Source organism: Calliphora vicina, chromosome 5 (assembly GCF_958450345.1).
Source record: "Calliphora vicina chromosome 5, idCalVici1.1, whole genome shotgun sequence".
Lineage (NCBI taxonomy): Eukaryota > Metazoa > Arthropoda > Insecta > Diptera > Calliphoridae > Calliphora > Calliphora vicina.
In genome coordinates this window covers 26,798,103-26,819,720 of record NC_088784.1, presented here as the reverse complement: position 1 = coordinate 26,819,720, position 21,618 = coordinate 26,798,103, and the positions used below count along the sequence as shown (strand labels likewise).

Sequence of the window (21,618 nt, the reverse complement as noted above, 5' to 3'; positions counted from 1 at the left end):
GAACTTTATTCAATGGCTGGTTTATTCTTCTTGGAAATATACATATTGGATAGCAAAGTTAACTCCCAATTATATCTTGGATTGCGACAAATTTTATTGAAAAAAATTAAAAAATTGCTATTTGAACTGTAGATCCAGGATAGTGCCACTACTATTGGAAACATGAAGACAAAAACCAAACTAAAAATCTATAAATTTTGCTACAATATATAGAACATAACAGCGAAAATAAAATATATAGTGAGCACACATTGAATTTTTGAAAAACAAAGTAGATCGTGAAGCTGTAAAATAGTTTGTCCTTTTTATTTTGGTGAAAAAGCATATTAAAAAAGATTTCCAGCTCAGCCACTTGCCAACCGATTTTTACAAATCTGTTTCTGTTGAAAAGATAAAAGTCATTTCATTCAAACAAATGAAACAATTTTAAAGTTTGTTAGTTTTAAAAGGACATATCGCACTGGCTCCTCTAAAGAGAGTCAAGTCAAAATTTAAAAATGTTCAGCAGAGTCAAAAAACTTTTTGTTTTGAAGACTTTAAGATTTTTACAGTGGGTAGATATGACCACTGTACATCGATTTCTTGCATAAAGTGAAAATTGAAAAATTTTGAGTTGACGCTCTTTAGAGGAACCATTGCGATATTTATGATGTTTCGAGCTCTATGGACTCCAACAAAACAGAATTACTGCAAGAAAACCCCTGTATAATTTTGATTCGTGCACTTTTGCATCTCTGTGTTATTAAAGTCTCCCCATTTTTCCCTTTAAACTTATGATTTAGCTTCAGGTTTATTACATGCAATTTTAGTTTCTTTCTTACTTTACGTAACTTAGTTTAAAAATAAAGAATGATAGAGCAAGTGATGATAAAAAATTAAGTTTTTTAAACTTCCAAAAGTCCTTATATTTATTTAGCTTCATAGAAATCATTGTATCCCTGCATAATTTTTATTATATTTGTAACGAAACATTTACACTCTTTCACACATTGTAGCCAAAGGCATAGCCTGCTGTTGGGACTTAAGACCATTTCTAGAGTGTCCATTTGTTGACTTTGATTTTTTGTAAGATTGACATTTACAATGATGCAAAGGTGCCGGTCCTTTCGAAGCATATTTACATGATAGAGCAGATGCTGCGACAGATGGTTGTGACTGTTGCAGAGATTTTCTACGTCCTGGACAAGGTCTACCTTTTAGCATGGTGCCCATTTCGTAGCACTCGTTTTGACAGCCCTCCGTTAAAGTTGTTTTATGATGATATTGTTGTTGATGATTTTGATTTTGATGGGGCTGATGATGATGATTCCTGTAATCTCACATGAGCTGATGCGAGTGTTGATGTTGCTGACAGTAATCACTGGTGAGTGCCACATCTATTGTGTCATCGTTAGAACAATTGCTAGCTCCAATGCCACCCACAACATTGTTGCAACCATTATGATTGTTGCCATTCGTTAGCATTGTTATTGTGGTCTCCTGAAGACGACTAAAAATATAAAGAGGATTATGGAAATGGTTTTTAATGTTGAGTTTCACAATAAAAACGAAAAATAATTTAGGAGTATTAATGAAATGGCATTGCAAAGCGGCTTAGGATAAGTTATTTCACTATTAACATGATCATACATTTCGTGTTAATAGCTCAGTTGGTTCGTAGGATTTGTAAGCAAAGTTTTTAACATTTTACGGTATTTAAATTCTGTGAAAATATTTTTAATCTCAATTCAAATGAAATACTCTTCAAAATTTAGTTATTAGTTTCATTCAATTTCCAAGAATACGCCAGTTTTTTATACTCTCTAACCTTTAGAGTTTTAAGCTTTCAATCCCAAATACCCAGCATAATTGAAAAACTAAAACAATATAAACATATTTCAACAAATATTTACCTTCGTATAGTGCTTTGATGAAAACATGACCTTCTGGAATGATAGTAACGGCGAGATGCTGTCAACGATGTATCGCGATGTTTACACATTGTCCGCGAGCCTTCGCAGAACAAATACCTGGAGACATATAATGAAAATGAAACACATTGGATAAAAGGTAAAGGGAGAAAAGAAAAAATAAAATTTCCAAAAAAATAAGTTGACTATGAGGGATAGATAAAGTTTCTAAATATTCCAAAAATCTGTTTTAAAAGCAAAACTTTTTTTATATATTTTTTTTTTAATATTTATTATTTGTGTAGTGTTTATAACATAATTAAAGTATAATATTTAATAGCAGCTTTTTATATTTATATAATTAAAGAAACATTGAAATTAATTTGTTTAGAAATATTAAATTTTACTTAAATACATGCAATTTCAATTACGTTGCTGTAAATTATTTTATTAAGCATAGTTAAGATAGGTTCTTGACAATAGTTTACTATTAAATAGAGAAAATTTAGATTTAAGATTTATAAAGTCAAAATTTTTTTGGAGATTCAAACCCCTTTCACTTGGCTAAATTTAATAAAATTTAAACTGCTTTCAGAACAAAACTAATTTGTCTATAATTTTCCAATTAATTGCATAAAAACCAGATAATAGATCGATAATTTCTTACGAGCTGGATCGATTGAATTTATATTTTAACAAAAGGATATCTCAGATACTTTTATATATCTGTTTTAATGATAGACAGTAATTGTCACTAATGTTTGATCACTTGATTGTCTTCAATTTATATATTTTGAGTCTTTTGACACGTATGTACTCTTTGTGGTGCAGAGAGAAGTCAATTGGTTACTTTATACATCCCATATAATCTAGAGTGAAAACAATTGTCACTTAAGTAATCCAGAGTGTAGTCACTTTAAACTTTTATTTTGTACTGCATTTTTTTGGTTTTACACAAATTGTGTTGATATAATTCTCATACAGTTTAGTTTCATTTTACTTAAGAATACTGAAATCCCATGTAACCTCGCGTCAAGTCAATTGCCATTTTAGTAGCTCTAAGTAACCTAGCGCGTAGTCACTTTAAACGTTTATTTTGTAAACATTATTTTGTAGTTATTTTATCCGATTGGAATAAAATTTGCCGTGGGCGTAGTCAAGGAGTATTCGAGTTTAACTTATTAAAATAGGTCCTACAAATGATCCAGGGCAGGCTCAAAGTAGGGGATACCTTCGACATGTAAAATTTTTAAACATGTGCCATTTTTTGTTAGTTAGACATCTAAATTACTAATCATATAGAAAAGATTCTATAGCAATATCAATTATGAATCAAAATTGACTTAACTCTTTTTTTATTAAAAAAAAACTTTCTTTATATTTAAGGAGAACATTGCGGTATAAAAAACATGTCCTATTTTTCGAATATGTTGCCTCTAGGTCCTTCGGAATTTGACCTATATTTTTTTATCAAAATTTCAAGTTTGGACCACATGTTCTAAAATCCCAAAGCTGAGATCAGAGAACGGAAATCAGCTTTTGAAACCTTGATGTGTATTTCCCAGTCCCAAAATTACATTTTCGCTCCAATTTTTAGGAATTGCGGGATTCCTTTTGACGTTTTGACCAGTTTTTTTGAACTTTGTTATTTAGAATGACAAATTTAAAAAAACGTTGAAAATTTCATTAAAAATGTTAATAGGATTGAAAATATTAGGGATAATTTGATACACATTTATTCCGAACTATATTTTGTTTAGATTAATTTTTGGTCTTATAAAAAAAATTTAAAGTCAATATCTCAATTAGATTAAAAAATATGCCATTTTAAAACTCAAAATATTTGAAATCGGATGGGAGTCAAATGGCAGGTGTTAACCATTTTATATGAGCCCCGATAGCGCCGGCCCTGGAGAATACCCTTATCACGATCGGAACAGCCGTTTAGAAATGCCAGATTTATATAGCCTAGAAAAATATCATAGAGGTGCGTTATTGGCGAATCCACCTACTGCACCCTGACTGAAGAATTAGTAGTAGTGTCTCTAGCGTCAGACCTATTACCAAATATCAAATCCACCAGAAGAAAGTTGACATACATGGCTTCAGAGAATTTGCCGATCGCATTTTTAGTGATCTACCCTCCAACGTACATGGCGCTCAGAGGAAGTTCTGTGAAATACCTACTGCTGGTCAACTAGCTGTAGTGCAGCAGATGAGCGTGATGACATCTGATGCTTCAATTCTGACGTCCCATGGGCCTTCCAGCTAAATCGCCACATTAACAGGTTGGTTAAAGAGGACAAGCTCAAAAAATTGTTGAACTCTGAGAGAGTGCTCAAAACGTCAGGCTTAAACGTTAACTAAAGTTTCAGAGACCATCAAAGTAGCCAAACCGTTTCAAGGATATTGGCTCTGATGGTAAATAAGAGCTGATGTTAAACACCTTGACAACGGTTTTTACCCTGATCATACTCAATGCTTGGAAAAAGGGTCATCCTGACACTCAGAACTAGGAAAAATGTGAAAGAAATGTAATCATTCAGGCCGATATTCGTCCTGCCATCTGGCGCGATTACTCTTAAGGCTTTTCTTCTCTCTGCTAACCTGTTATATACAAGCTCCTCATCGCCAGAACAGATTCCGGAAAAAGTCACAGTACCACCACAGCACAGGTATTGGCACTCAGATCTCATGGGAATTGAACCAGCCTTGTGAAAATATGGTTCTGTAGCTCTAAACTATTCGAAAGAGACCGAGAATTATGGGAGTGATTATTTGGGCCAAGTATCAGCTAATATCAAAGTCCACATCTTCGAAGGAGGTATAGCTTTAGAGTAATAGCCGAATTCTACATATGGGTTATCAAGAGCTACATGCTAACTACTTTGGAACACCATTTACACGAAAATATTAAGGTTCTCCTAGCCATGGAACATAATACCACACAATTTCTTCTGTCATTGGAGGAGTTTACAAGGTCCTTCGAATATATGAAGAGAACATACAGAGGTATGTGCAGGATCGACTGGATCGTAGATAGTATACGACAGCTTTGAACGACATTCAGTGTCCATATTATATCCGCCATACATTAAAATGCCGTGACAACCTTACTTCACTTCTTCCAATGAACATATCCAGTAGAAGTAGCTACCCTGCGGGAAATTTGTGTCAATTGTTTTAAATTTATTCATAATCTTTATTCATATAGGAGATATAATAAAATATACATAGAAGCGCTACTGAGAGACAAAGAACTTAAGTTTGTTGTCAAAAACCTAAGACTTGCTACAACAGAATACATGTAAATAAATGTACATATTTTGAGTTTTTATATAAGTAATCGTATTTTGGTCTGAAATATGAGTGATCACAGATCAAGCTCCTTTTCTTTTAGCGAATTTAGATATTTTGAGCTTTTATATAAAAAATCGTTTTTTTGTTCAGAAATATGAGTGATCACAGATCGAGCTCCTTTTCTTGATTCAACGCTTATTGGCCAAGTTATTAGCGAATTTAGATATTTTGAGTTTTTATATAAAAAATCGATTTTTGGTCAGAAATATGAGTGATCACAGATCGAACTCCTTTTCTTGATTACACGATTATTGGCCAAGTTATTAGCGAAGTTCTTCTATCAAATTTACATGGACGGACAGACGGACGGACATCGCTTAATCGACTCAGAAAGTGATCCTGAGCAATGGTTATGCACGTTACACTATGGTGGTGTAGGGTATAAAAATGTTTCTAGACCACTATACAAATTTCATGTTAATTCCAGCAGCCTATAAGAAATTGTCGATTTATTTAAAATAAATATTGTTTCTAATGTAAAGTAGGTCATGTAGCTGAATGAATACAACTATTTTAGTTTTCTAAAGTTTTTATGAAGAAATAAAACTGTTATTCCTAGAATATATAGTATATATCAGACTTGCTGTAAGTTTAATTGAAACACGAGATGGTGCAGTAGATGTATCTGCCTTTATTTTCCTGTTACAGTTCCTAAATACTGGCATAGCAAATATTATTCTGCCTTTTAACATTTACCACCGTTTACTTAGAATTTAATTTGAATTTTCGTACAGGCTATGTCAGTCAAATGAAATATTTGTTTATTACAAAAACTACTATTGCTACTATTACTACTACTATCTATGAATTGTTGTTGTATATTGTTAAACATTTTTGATGCTATTTCATTTAATATTTTTTTGTTAGTTTCTTTTTGAATATAACAATCATGTTTCCGTTTCTATGTGTATCAACAAATACCTATTGAAATGTTTGCGAAATGCTCCACTAACGAAATACAATGCCACCGGATTAGCACAACTGTTGGCAAAGGACAGACAGAATCCCACAATACGTAGAACATGCCAAAAATAGTTGTAGTCCTGCTGAGCGCTGGGCCTGCAAAGAGAAGAGTTAGAGAATGCAAATAAATATTAAAATAGGGCATGAAATCATAAGCCATAGAACAATAAGATAGATAAAATTGTTTAGATATTGTGTGAAATTACTTTTGTGCGTAAGTTTATATGAGTAGTTTTATGAGGTTCTGAGTAAGGAGAATGTAGAGAATGTAAGAAATTTAATGAATTTAAATGAAATGTTTTTATATTGATTATAAGGAGATAATTTCTATAAGAGACTTCTGTAAATATGAGTATGTACATATCGTCACATAAAATGCAAAATAACGTAACATCACTTTTCATAAGTTTATAGGAGAATTAAAAACCGATTTAAATTGAAAACTACTTGAGATATTTTAAAGCTGTCATAGATAGTTTTAATATTTTTATGTAAACGAAATTTTTTTTTCAAAATTGTTTCTGAAATCTTTTTTTTTTAAATTGATTACGAAATTTTTTTTTACGATAAAAATTTTTTTTTGGTTTTAAAAAATATTTTTTCCGATTTTGGCCCATTGTAGGTCCAAATTACTATTGCCTTGTATACATCGTTGTAATATCTATCATTAGATATCCATATTGTCTATATTAATGACTTAGTAATCTAGATATCGTCCCGATTTTTTCTTTATATATCAGCCGGAAGAATTCCCGATATATTGATGTATCAATCATGTTTGTAAATTATATGGGGGCTACGGAAAGTTGATTTCAACATACAGACGGACATACAGACGGGCAGACGGACATAAATATATTGACTTCGCTATCTATAACCATCCATAATATATATATTTTGTGGATTTGCAAATGAAAAACCACTCATGGTGAAGGGTATAAAAATTACATCATTAAATTTTCATAAAAAATAAATATTGTTACGAAATTGTACTTGAATTCAAATATAACGATTTTAAGGGCTTATTTAAAAGTAGCATATTGCTTTCAAATAACATTGCTGTTTGCTATTAAACTGTAACATATCTGTGGGCATTATTAAATAAAAGCTTTCAGTTGACCATTGATCGTAAGTTGGCAACGCTGGTTGAATTCGAATATTCAGTTAAATAACATTGTAGAAAGTAAACCACAGATGGCGTATGATCTAGAATATTGGGGAATATAGTGGGGAAGGTATAATGCGTTTGTGCAGATGTTTGTAACGCCCAAAAATATTAGTCTAACACCCATCTTAAAGTATACCGATCGACTTAGAATCACTTTCTGAGTCGATTAAACGATGTCCGTTCGTCCGTCCGTCTGGTTGGCTGGCTGTCCATGTAAACCTTGTGCGCAGAGCACAGGTAACAATTTTGAAAATATTTCGATCAAATTTGATACATATTATTTTTTCGGCCCAAGGACCAAGCCTATTGAAACTGGCTGAAATCGGTCCTTTATTTCACCTAGCCGCCATACAAATGTCCTTCCGAAATTGGACTTTATCGGTCATAAATGTTTAATTTATAAATGTATCTCCACAAATTGCGCTCCAAATAAGTTTTTTATATACAAAATTCATGTCACCAAATTTTGTTACGATCGGTCCATAATTAGTCATAGCTCCCATATAGACCCGCTTCCGAAAATCACTTTAACGTGCATAAATCGCTTAAAAATGTTGGTATACTCACAAAATTCAACATAGTAAACTTTCATATAGACATAAATCACGCGACGTAATTTCATGATCGGTCCATAATTGGTCATAGCTCCCATACTTCCGAAAATCCCTCAAAAATATATATTATTGAAATTTTAAAAGAAGAATGTTTCTTCTCTTTTACTTAGTGTAGGGTATTATATGGTCGGACTTGATATTGAAATTAAATTTCAATATTTTTACTATCTATTTTCTATTTAGCTATAAATTCTAAGTAGAAAATACATAAATAAATACATTTTCTTGATATCTTTATTTAATCTTTTATTTGTCATTTCATTTTTCGTGTTGGAAAAAGTTATGGTCATAAACACAATGACCGCACAGTTGGAAAGCAAGTATTGGCGCGGAAATACATTTGTTTTCTTGGGAAAACAAACCACACAGATACAAGTATTTAATACAATTCCCCGGCAGACTTAAAAGTGATTCCTGGTAACTTTGTAATAGCTTTATTACTATTAAAGGGATTAAAGAAACTTAAACATAACTAGTTATGTGACTGGTTCTTTGGAGATAGTTACTGGTACTACTTCTATGAAAGCTCTAGAATATTGTCTGAGACAGGTCACTGAACTGACACAAACAATTTTAAAATTTGTTTCAATATTTTGTTTCGAGGCTGGATTGAAAGATAAATAAAATAGAGAAACAAGGACTGAGCCTAGAGTTAAAATTATTTCGCATAAATATTATTAGGTCGTAGAGAACGATAATAAATATTTATCTGGCTGAAAACATATGGTCTTCAAAGAATTTATGCAGGAGTTTAAAAAAAGTAACATGTAAATACTTAGTCGAAGAAAATATGACTGTAGTAATTGAGTGTTTTAATTGATTTCATCAAAAACAGTGAATGTAGGCTGCAGTGTAACTAGTTCTTAGTGAACTAGTTCCATGAACTGCAGGTTCAGCAAATTATTATTTTTATTTAAGTAAGTGATTGAATAAGTATAAGTGTGACTGTCTATGTGTGAATTTTCATATTTGAAATAGCGCGCACAAATAAAGTATACAACTTACCAGTAATAGAACCACAGCATGAAAACGTGTATTGGCAGAAAACAAATTCCAAAAATAACCACAAATGCTAAAACTGTCAAAGCCACTTTACGGCGGGCACGTACCTGGAAAAATAAAATAAATGTTAGACAATTTAGATAAAAAATTAAACAAATATAGAACGTAAAAGTAAAAAGGAAGACAATTTAAGGAGTAAAAAAATAAAATATTTTTTTTATACGACATAAAATTCGTAATAGATATAAAGTCATATACTCTTGAAATTGAAATACAACTCCACAATATTTATTTGATGTATGAGTCTGTAAACAGTTGTATGATTAACGAGCGTTGTTCTGCAAATATTTAATGCGTTTCTACTTAGCGTTTAAGAATTTTCAATTTTCATTTTAATCAAATGCACTATGGGTAAGTCATACTGAAAGGAATTTTCTTTTAAAAACATAAAAATCAATATTACGGCAGCGTTCAGTTAATTGAGTTCACGAATTAAGCTCAAATCCTGTTTGATGAATTATTAGAAAATATGAGGGCGTGTCAATACGTCCGTGAATGGTTTTTTGGTCTATATTCTGGCACTCTGATGTAAGAGTCTCTAGCAGTTCGCCGGTCTTTAGCCTACTCAGTCCCAAGGAAAAACCAAGCGTCGGAAGTCTTCACAAATATTTTCTTTATGCTTCTGGAAGAAACAACAGAATAAAAAAAATTGTTCAAGGACATAAAGGACGAAAGGATTCTGAGATATTGTAGGAGCAGCTAGCTGGATATTCGTAGAGATTGGGGCGGATGAGGGAGCAATTCGTAACCTAATTCATTGATTTACCTAAACATTTTTCAGGATGATTTTTTTACTAATGTTCACCAAAATGGGGGTGACAATAGCCAAAATCCAACATTCGTTTATTAATGGCCACCATAGTGTGTACACTGGTATTGTCCTGGTGAAAAAGAACTTTTTTCGTCTCATTAATAACTTAGCATAATTTTCGCCATTGATTTTTTACCTGTTTGAAGGTAGTGAATCCGTATTATACCGCGAGCAAACTGTCGCCATGACTTTATTGGTTGACAAACCCACTTTGGAATTCTTTGGCGCCGATTCACCCAGAGAAAACTATTCACCCAGAAACACTCTTGTTTGATCTCTGGTGTATTGTGGTGAATCCACGTTTCATCCACGGTTACGAAACGGCGGAAAAATTTGTCCATATTGCCGTTGAACTGCTACGAAGTTGTCATATGATTGTGTTTGAGGTCGATTGTAAGTAAACAAGGCACCCATCTTGCGGAATTCTCTCTCATACCCAATGGATCATTCAAAACTGAAACCTCTGAGCCATGTGAGATGCGTATGGCTTCCAAAATCTTTCGTATTTTCAATAATTGATTCATATCGTGAAATTTTTCAATTGTTTCGGGTGTAAAGACCTCAACTGGGCGACCAGAATGTTCGGCAGCTTTCGTGCTTACGAAATTCAGCAAACCACTTTTTTACCATTGAAATTAATGGTGCAGAGTTCCCATAGTATTTATCAAGATTAGCTTTTTGAGTCATGTTTTGTGTTCACTAATGAGCACACGAATTTCACTTTTTTCCATTTTCTCTTCAAGTCATGCGGTAATCTACTATAAATGGCTGTCAAACACAAACTAAATAGCTAGTTAAAATTTTAACAGGAGTCAATTGAAAAATGCCTGTTGACAGAAGTAGTGTTTCCCTTTCAGTTAAGAGGCGGGAAATTCAAAAAGTGACGGACTTATTTACCCGCACACTTATATCTAGCTGCCAATAGTCCCATACAAGAAACATCACTCTACAAGATTCCAAGGATATTTAATCAAAAAGAACAGCCTCCAAGGATTCGTCCCACAAACCACAACATTATCTACAAAGTCTCGTAATAGTTGTTTCCAAAGAGTAGCGGTAGTATCTAAGATCTAGTAAACAATCCTATAAGTGTCCTAAAGTCGCCATTATCAAGCGATAATAATGTCTGTGCTCCACATCTTCACAGCTCAATAAATCAGACTAGTCTCTTTGTATGACTTGCCGGAGGCAAAAATACTCCGAATCAACCCAGGAACCTCTGTTTCACACCTACGCTTACTCTCAGTGATAAGACTAGGTTGTGTCGCCGCTTTTTTCTTGATCATGAGTTGGCCAAATCCTGTTAAAACTCGTTAAAAAAATCGCTGTTGACTGTGTTGCATCATATTCTATAGCATGTACCGGCCTAATTATTATTTTATAGGATGATAAGGATCTGAGCATTTCTTAACGATCTCCTCAAAACAATATCAAGCGCATTTGAACAACAAATGATCACATCATGCCAACAAATCTTATTAGAAAACTTGTCTCTGTTCCGCATAAGGATATTACAGGTCATGTACAATACCAAAACCGGCAGTCTATATTCTGGCACTCTGATGTAAGAGTCTCTATTAGTTCGCCGGTCTTTACACAGAAAAAACTATTTTCTAAACCATTTCAATTCAAATATATATCACATATTGAACTGGTTGCAATTATTTTATAATTAAATCAAGTATTCATCAAATTCAAAACTCAAAATTCAATAGAAAATATCAGAAAATTTTGTTTTTGAGCACATGAATACTTGATTCAATTATAAAATAATTGAAACCAGTTGAAAATGTGATAAATGTTTGAATTGAAATATAATTTTTTCTGTGTAGCCTACTGACTCCCAAGGAAAAACCAAACGTCGGAAGTCTTCAAAAATATTTTCTTTATGCTTCTGGAAGAAACAATAGAATAAAAAAAAATTGTTCATGGACATAAAGGACGAAAGGATTCTGAGATATTGCAGGTGCTGCTAGCTGGATATTCGTTAGCAAATCAAATAGAAAAAATGAAAATAATTTTACTCCTGGATGAAAATTGATTGATTAGGAATGCAACTTAATGTAGCACTGCCGATAATTTGTAATCCATAAATACTATATTCGTATTCTTGGAACTTTCATCAACAAACTTTTCGCACTCGGAAGGAGTTGTGTAAATGTGAGGTTATTTTGCAAAGCATACATATTGCTGTTTTCTAAAACAAGACTCCAAAACTATCATCAAAATACTCCAAATAATAATCAAATGGTGTCCACGACTGCCTTTTTCCAACCACCCAGCATTCTTCTTCGGAACATTGTACAGAATTTTAAAGGTTTTTTGACTTGTTCTACGAACAAGTGATCACAAAATTAAGTACAATTTTTGGTGAGCTTGAGAAGAAACGTATCGGTTTTTAGTACGAAAAACATGTTCAGCTAGCTATAGACAGACAAATGAGTTTGCAAAACAGTACACAGCTTTAAGCAGAATACTATGGAACAAACGAAGAAGGTGAAAGACTTTTGCTTATGCAAGACGATCCTTGAATAGAGTTCAAAGAATGGTCACTGGAACAATGCTACAACTGTTCGTCCAATTTTACAGCATTTGGTGGCCTTACCTGAAGAAAAGGACAGATTTCGCTACAGAGAATGGGCTTCTTATATTTATGTCTTCTGCAGTCTTGAGTTAATCGTTTATAAGCCTTATTATTTATCAATAACGTGCAAAACAGTACTCTAGAACCCAGTGATGGAATTGCAAATGAGTAGAGAAAGATCGTACTGAGAGAACCAATTATCTTGTTATCATTATGGATAGTATGTTAAGTTTCAAACTGAATGTCATGGAACGGATCATGTAAGCTCTCCTTACTCCTACAAGAGGAGTTCGTAGATCATCACTGATATTGCCCAGTTCGTCCTAATCTCTTGAATGAGGTTGTCATTGGTGGCCTGTTATGGAGAAATGTACCTATTTGAGAATGGTACAAAAGATATATCAGACTGTGCTCTTTGCTCGGCTTACAGGGATATTGCTAAATCTATAGTAACAAGATTTGGTTGCAAAGAAGGTTGAGATGTGTTCGTCTATGTTGTTATTTGGAATAAAACACCTGCGGTTAATGTAAAATTCTGGCTACTGAGGATTCAGAGTGAATGGAGAAGTCTTTATAAGAAACTTGAAGAAGCTAAAGTTTCCTATTGTCTGGGATATTGAGAATAGTAGATTTGGTAGCAAAGTTATATTTTGGAATGAAGTGAAAACAACTGCGGGCAATGTAAAATTGAGGATACTGAGGATTCAGAATTAATGGAATATCAGCACTACATTCTGGCTACTGAGCATCCAGAGTGAATGGAAAAGTCTCTATAAGAAACTAATACCGTTCTGAAGATGAAGACACGTTAACTTTTACGCAGAAGCTAAAAGTTTCTCTATTGTCTGGGATATTCAAAATAGTCGATTTGGTAGCAAAGTTGTATTTTGGAATGAAGTGAAAACAACTACGGGCAATGTAAAATTTTGGATACTGCGGATTCAGAATGAATGAAATATCAGCACTACATTTGGATGCTTGTCCAAATGGTATTCCTGGTAGATGGAGACACGTTAACCTTTACGAAGATGCTAAAAGTTTCTCTATTGTCTGGGATATTGAGAATAGTCAATTTGGCAACAAAGAAGTGGATGAGCTCGGCAATTCTTCTATGTTGTTCTTTAAAATGAAGTGAAAACAGCTGCGGCCAATGAAAAATTCTGGATACCGAGGATTCAGAATTAATGGAATAACATCACTATATGACACTAATACCGTTTAGGGATGCTTGTCCAAATAGTACTCTTGGTAGAAGGAGACACGTTAACTTAAAGGAGACATGTTGAAGTTTGTCTGGGATATGGAGAAGATCTCAATCTCTGCTTTCATACAAAAAAGCTTTGGAATCACAGGGATATGTTCAGTTGATTAAGGGAGATACGGACTGATTGGGACTAAATGTGATCTCCACAATGACTGCCAATGTTTATTCTGACTGTACAAAAGCCAATGTGGGAAATAATACATCGGTCATGAAGACTTTAACTACTGTTCATCTCTTAACGAAATAGCTGAGTACTTCGATCCTGGATGATATGAAAACACTCATCAAGGCTTGCCAGACTGGGTAATATTTTACGAGTGCCAATAGATTTCAAATGGCTGACTTTATCCTCGATCTTTAAACTTAGAGCTCAGCATAAAATTTAAAACTTGGCGAACATGAGATAGGTTTGCAGGGATACCTGCAGGATAGAGAAACAACTGTGTCCACATTTGAATATCATTTTAGATGTCTAGGAAGCATATCCGTGATAAGTGAAAACTGTCCAATTTAACTGCTAGTTAAATCCAATAGTTTCTGTCAAAGCTGCGAAGAAGAGAACGAGGAGAAGAAACTTGAGCCTTCCATGACTATGCCCAGAAACGAATGATATTCATTTGAATGACTGAATTGACTAGCTGACCAATTGCACATTAAATTGGAGAATATTAATTATGAGCTTTATAAAGAGCTTGGTTGGGAATAAACCGTGTTAACTAGATTTGTTACGTTAATGAAGTCATCAAAATGATATTTTAGACTATAATTCGTCCATCTAGATTCCGGAAGACAGCGAAATAAAGGTAGTTCCAAGATGGGTTCTTACTATTGAGCATTTTGGATTTAAATCTCTTTAAAAATTCTCTTGAAATCCAATATATTCTCAACCCATAGTGCTTAATTTAACACACGTATATGTACATAGTAATAATATCATTTCACTTACCTGTCTAACAGCACCATGCATTTCGCCCGGCACATTTGCTGCATACATCAAATGTCTGGCTATTAGGGCATAAAATACACCAATAATTACCAGCGGTATGGCATAGTAGACAAGAAAACGCAGCAACACCATAATTTTGGCATACTCCAAACCCCAGGCTTCCGGAAATGGATAGCACAACGAAAACGATTTACTGCTGTTGATTTCAACTTTCTAAATGAGACAAGAAGCCAGATATTAAATGTAAACAAATGTGCAATATGCAAGTGCAAGCAACCAAGGATATTGTAAATTATGCACATCTTAATGCTAACAGTGTTTGAGTGGAAGTTGAAATTGTAATTAAATTTATGTGTAAGTATATATACCTTGATATATGTGCCAATTAAGGCCGGCAAACCACATACAATGGCTAATAACCATATTGATATAGCTATGGCAATGGTCATGCGTGTGGCACGTTTACCTCCACCTATGTATATAAATTTATAGAATTTAATTAAAAATTTAAAATCAAATTCTTTAGATTTCTTCTTGCAACTTACCATGGGCATGAAATTTCCTTAAAGGATCCACTATGGCAAAATAACGATCACCTGATAAAGCTGTTAGTGTAAAAACGGAAACTCCTATTGATACATCTTTAAAAAATTCCGATAATGTACAAAGAAAACTGCCCCACGGCCATGAATCCACCGTATAAACGGTGGACGTTAGGGGTACCGTTGTCACTATTACCAATAAATCTGCCAGCGCCAGGGAAAATATGTAACTGGAATAGAAGAAAAGAAAAGGAATAGTGTTTAGAAAAACCTGACTTTTTAAAAAAGCTGGTTTGTCGGTTAACCGAAAATTGGCCTTTTCTAGAAAACCGGTTTTTCGGTTAACCGACATCGAAAAAACCGGTTAGAGCGGTTAGCCATCGTACATTGTCGGTTAAAATAATAGCAGCACAGAACCTTAAAGCAATTAACATGGAAAATATTTTTATTTCCATAGTAATTTTAATTAAATATAATATAAGATCGTTAATTAATCTCTTTTTCTTCTATAAGTAAAGTTTTCTTTAAGAAATGTTTTATGGTATTTTTGAAAAATACCCAGATTTTGTGCCGTCAAAATAATATTTATGTTTTCGTTTTAAATAATCGCCAAAATATTATAATTTGAATTAATTTATATCGAAATGAATAAAATTAAAAACCAAAAAATTAATTTTACTTTTCTAATTTTTTTAGTAACAAAAAAAGTGGTGTATGTGAGCTAGGGTTTTTAATTTTCTGACCTTGTTTGATTCCCGGGAATCGGGACATTTTTTTCTACATTCCCGGGTACCCGGCTATTCCCGAAATATATAATGATACTGTAAATTAGTAAATTGGCTATAATATCCAAATTTCATATGGGTAATTCCCAGAAACAGTCTACCAACAAAAAAATTTTAAATGCATCAAACTTGGAATTCTTAATTGTTATATTAGACTAGATATGTATATTATATTTTATATATATACAAAATGTATTTCGATGGTCATTCATACAAAAATGATTACCAAACCCAACACTAGCTCAGATATCTTAATATTACACAAACAAATTTAAATTTTTTAATGTGTTTTTATCATTACTTAAATGTTAACAAGATGGATTGATTTTTGACCATTCAATTTAAATACAAATTAATTTTGAGTAATTTCACTTTGAATGGAATTTTTCGCAACTTCTCACGGAAAAGGAGATAATTTTCTAGCATCTGGATAATTTGTAACGAGCGTCACGTAACGTGCGTCACAAAATGTTCTCGGCTTTTTATGAAAACGGCAAATGTTTTTTCATGCAAATAAGTTTTATTAGAATTCTCTTTCATTCTCTTTCTTTTAGGAATAAGATTTTGTGTGCTTTATTATGCCAAATTTGCTAAAATTACGAATAAAAACTTCAACTTTTAATGTTACTTCCACTTTTTGTAACGTGCGTCACAAAATTTTGCGATTAATTATTTCGCAAGAAATGGCAATGTCTTATGGCATTTGGAATTGCACTTAAATCTCACTATAGCGTATAGTATACGTTGGAAGTATCTTATTTGAAAAACCAAAAAATTTTCATATTAGATATGAAAACGTGTACGAATCAAACGTTCGTCACGCAGGATTTGCCCATATAAAAACTTAGTGTTATAATTATTAAATATCAGAGCTTCGAATTAATTAATAAAATTTGAGCTTAATTCACTAAATCTTAATCCGTAATTAAAAAATGTCATACATAAATCGATTCCTAATATTTGATTTTTTAGATTCATTCCAAAGCCTTTGTTTAAACTGAATTAATTTTAAAGTTAATTAGTAACAGAATTTATTCAAATGATTACATTTTTTTTAAATCAAATCATTTACAAAATTAATTGAAAAAATTGTCTTAAACATTTTTGTACTAGATTTGAATTGAAGAAAAATTTAATCATTTAATAAATTTTTGAAGCTATTTTGTTATGGATTTGATGAAGAAATTTAAAGAAATTAGAATGCATAGAATAATCGCATAGGACGGAAGGAAGGTGAGAGTAAAAATTATTCTCTTTTCACACATACGGGTGACACAAAATCAAAATACATGCAATACATTCTCTTGAGTTAGGTTTTTGGCTCTCAGTTACCTATCTAGTTGTTGTCTATGTTAGAATGATTCAATAAGAAATAAATTCTATAAATAATGAATTCTCTTTTTAAAATTTCATACGAAAAACCCCAAATCTATCTATATATATAAAAATGAAATGGTCCATGTCAGGGCTGTCAGATGTGGCGATTTCTCGCCAAACGTGGCTATTTTTCATTGCCTTTGGAGACCAAAATTTCCAATTGGCGACATGGCGCTTTCTTTGGCGATTTTTTTTAACAAATTATTTGTTTTTCTTGAAATATTTTTTTTTATTAAATGATTAATTTTATTAACCCAATAGTTAATAAAATTAATCATTTATAATCTGATCATATGGATGCAGGTAGCATCAACAATATTAAATTTTTATTCTAAAATGTTTAAGCCGTCATTTTAAAATAATAATGGAAATATTGATAACTTAATATGGTCATTAAATTTGGCTATTGGTTCGACGGATTCTTTGGAATCAGGAATCTATCGATTTTGGCACATAATTTGAAATGGAATTACAAAATATAAAAATAGAGGAATATGATGTAGAAATTTAAAAAAAAATTATTTTTTGTACTTAAAAAGCTTTCAAAAGAAATGCTTAAATGGTTATCAGAAAATATAACTCTTTTTAAAGTATATAATGAATTTTCAATATTGAAATGAAATGGAAATTTTCGTTAGTTAAAAATTCATTAACTTTATTTTTCAATCCAAAAGTATCTGCAGGGGAATATGAATTGCAATGGTCAAAATTAACATATATTAATTGGACTCAGATCTTTAAAGGTGAAATTCCAACAAAATTTGTTAGATTTTTGGCCACAAGTTTACAATTATTGAGATGCAGGTGGAACATTTCACTTTAAAGACTAAGCATTGGCCGTTCTTAATATCTTAATTTTACCAACCAGCTACGCTTGCGTAGAAATGGAATTTCAATATGAACTTTTAGATTCATTGATAAGAATAGTAGTAATAACTGTTATAAATAACTAATGCATTAGATTTAAACCGAAATAAATTTACTTTATAATACATAAAATTAGTATGTATTTTACAATAAAAATCTAAAAAAAATTATTTTGGCGATATTTGGCGATTTTTCGTTTAGCTTTTGGCGATGGAGGTAAAAAAATCTGACAACCCTGGTCCATGTATGTAATGTCATCACGTGAGAACGGCTGGAGCGAAATTTTCAGGAGATGCTTTGTAAAGAAAAAAAATTAAAAAATTACGGCTAAAACCGGCTTTTTTGAGTCCAGCCAACGGTAATAAAAAAGCCCCTAAAGTATGCAGTACAAATTTAGATATTTTATTTGCAAATAAATAAGAACAGGCAGGGTTGGAGAAACTTGACGAACTAACATTAGTAAATGCTACAGAGCGAAGCGGGCGGTCAACTAGTAAATAATAATAAGCGGTCTATTATTGCCAAGATATAAGCAAAAAACTGTAAAAAACTTTTCACTGTCTATGTATTTTCGTCAGTTTTTAATTCCCGGGATTCCCGACTAAAAATCCCCTAATGTGAGCTCTAGTTTAAAAAATTATGATTTCTGAACATACAAATTAGCTTAATTCAGAAAAGAACTATTTATAGATATTTAGAAATGGGTTTAAAAAACATTGCGTTGAAATAAAAATATAAATTTTAGGTTGCGAAACCGCTTATCGCTTTTAATCATAATACTTTTGGCCCAACGTTTCGAAAATCAGGCATTTATATTCTGCCCGGTGGTCAAAAGTGACGACTAGTATTGCAGTTATTCGCTGACCATTCCAGGAAAAAATTTTTAATTATTTGAACCCTATTATAACTAGAATATTATCCACCAGAATGGAAGGTTTCTTTAGTTACAATGATACCTAAGCCGGGAAAAGATCACAGTAAAGTAGAATCATATAGACCCATTAGCCTATTGTCAAATATATCAAAGCTATTCGAAAAACTGTTAATGCACAAGTTAAAGCCGATAGTGAATCATTTTGATTATATTCCAACTCATCAGTTCGGATTTCGAAAAAAACATAACACCATAGAACAAACTCACAGGTTGGTAGAAATCATATCCAAGACATTTGAAGACAAAAAATATTGCTCTGCACTCTTCATCGACGTTTCGCAAGCCTTCGACAAAGTATGGCATGAAGGATTATCGATAAAAATAAAACAATATTTACCAGTGAACACACACAAGCTTCTAGAAAGTTATTTAAGTCATCGAAAGTTCGTTCTTAAAGAGGGAGACTTCATAAGTTCACCACAGCCTATTGAAGCAGGCGTACCCCAAGGAAGTATACTGGGTCCCTTCCTATATTTGCTATATACTTGTGATATGCCTACAAACAGTCGAATGACACAGCTATACTAGCCATTTAGACATTCATGAAAACCCCCAAGAAGCATCTGAGCTTTTACAAGACCATATACTCGACATAGAAAGGTGGTTAAAACAATGGAGAATAAAAGTAAACGAGCAAAAATGTATATATCTCACTTTCACATTGCGTAGAGAATCGTGCCCTCCAATCCTAATAAATAATCATATAATACCTCAACAAACTGAAGTTAAATATCTAGGTCTGCATCTTACCTGGAAAAAGCATATAGATACGAAATTGACTCAAATGAAGTTAAAATTACTACAAATTGCAAACGTTTGCTGTACAGCTCAATAATAAAACCCATATGGTGCTATGGAATTCAATTATGGGGCACGGCCTTAGGTTCTAATATTGAAAAAATTCAAAGATTCCAAAATAAAATATTAATAATGATAACAGCAGCGCACAGAGGGTTGAAATGTACCAAAAGTGGCGATTAATTCAAAAGCTGAACTTTATCTGTTTCAGTCATGTTTGGTATTGGGTTAAAGTGCATTAAATAATACATCACAAACTGCTAAAATTACAGTTGTGAGTAACTTACTTTATTGGCAGTGAGCGGTCAAAGTCAAATAATTTTTACAAATTTTGCGTGCTGTGGTTAAAATTGAAAATTGTGATATTTCGAGAGCTTATATTTTTTGTTAAATCTGTTAAAAGTAGAAATATTAAAATGGAATCATCAACTTCAGGTATTTGAGAACATAAATAAATAATTTTTGTTTAGATAAATGTTTTGAAAATATTTTTTAAGATTTTTTTAAAGTTCTCCAATATTGGGGTTTTTTAGATATATAGATTGAGTTTAAAAAAAATCAGGGTGAGATCGGCTAAATTCCATTAAATGCTCTTAAAATATGAACTTTCAGCTTCTATATACAGAAAAAAAATCGTGCGGCTTTATTGAGGTTTTTTACTTATTTAAGTTATAGTGAAAGAACTCCTCTTGCTAAAAAAACATATTCTGATACAAAATAGGTTAAAACATTTTTTTCTTACATTTTTTTTAAAGTTGTGTTTTTATGTATTTATGATTGTTCATTACAAAAATTTATAATATTGTCTTTTGTGGCTTTTTTTTTAAAAAATTTGTACATTTATAAAATTTTGTGAAAAACAAAAATTAGATTTTAAATTAAATTTATACTAATGTAAATACATATAATAAATTTATGTTTTAAATTTTTTAATAGCATATTAAGTGTGCTTTTATTTCCAATTTAATTCATTAATTTATCGCTTTCCATTCCAAAGTTACAGCATAAATTGTGAACTAAGGTCTTTTTTTTCCAAAAAAACAATAATGCGCTTAACGGGTTAAAAATGTTTTTTTTAATTTTTTTTATTTTAAATGCTGTGTTTTTATGTATTTATGATTATTCATTAAAAAATTTTATAATATTCTCTTGTGTGACTTTTTTTGAAAAAAATTTTACATTTATAAAATTTTGTGAAAAACAAAAATTAAAATTTAAATTAAATTGATACAAATGTATAAATACATACAATAAATTTATTATTTGAAATTTTTAGTAGCACATTAAGTTTGCTTTAATTTCCAATTTTATTCATTAATTTATCGCTTTCCATTCCAAAGTTAAAGCATAAATTGTGAGCTAAGGTCTTTTTTTCCTAAAAACAATAATGCGCTTAAAGGGTTAAACAATTTTTTTTTTAATTTTTTTTTCTAAAATGTTGTGTTTTTATGTGCTTATAATAACTTATCAATGAAAGAATATTATATTTTAAAACTACGGCTTCTATGAATTAATCGCCACTTTGGGTTCCATCGAACCCACTGTCAAAAGTGACGACTAGTATTGCAGTTATTCGCTGACCATTCCAGGAACAAAATTTATATTATTTAAATCCTAGAAAAGTTTCATCAATAACAATATAACATCCTCTATT

General features: G+C 31.9%; 1 protein-coding gene across 1 annotated transcript in view; it reads right to left on the bottom strand.

Annotated features, from left to right (window-relative positions):
• Positions 1–671: 671 nt before the first annotated feature.
• CCHa1-R (CCHamide-1 receptor) overlaps positions 672–21,618 on the bottom strand; it is a 65,490-nt gene continuing 44,543 nt past the window's right edge. Inside the window, exons 2-8 of the mRNA XM_065512123.1 lie at positions 15,207–15,433; positions 15,030–15,133; positions 14,662–14,874; positions 9,000–9,103; positions 6,171–6,308; positions 1,893–2,009; positions 672–1,489 (exon numbers count right to left, since the gene is read on the bottom strand). Coding sequence (XP_065368195.1) covers positions 1,318–1,489; positions 1,893–2,009; positions 6,171–6,308; positions 9,000–9,103; positions 14,662–14,874; positions 15,030–15,133; positions 15,207–15,433 — 1,075 coding nt within the window. The 3' untranslated portion in view covers positions 672–1,317. The remainder of the gene's footprint in view (positions 1,490–1,892; positions 2,010–6,170; positions 6,309–8,999; positions 9,104–14,661; positions 14,875–15,029; positions 15,134–15,206; positions 15,434–21,618) is intronic.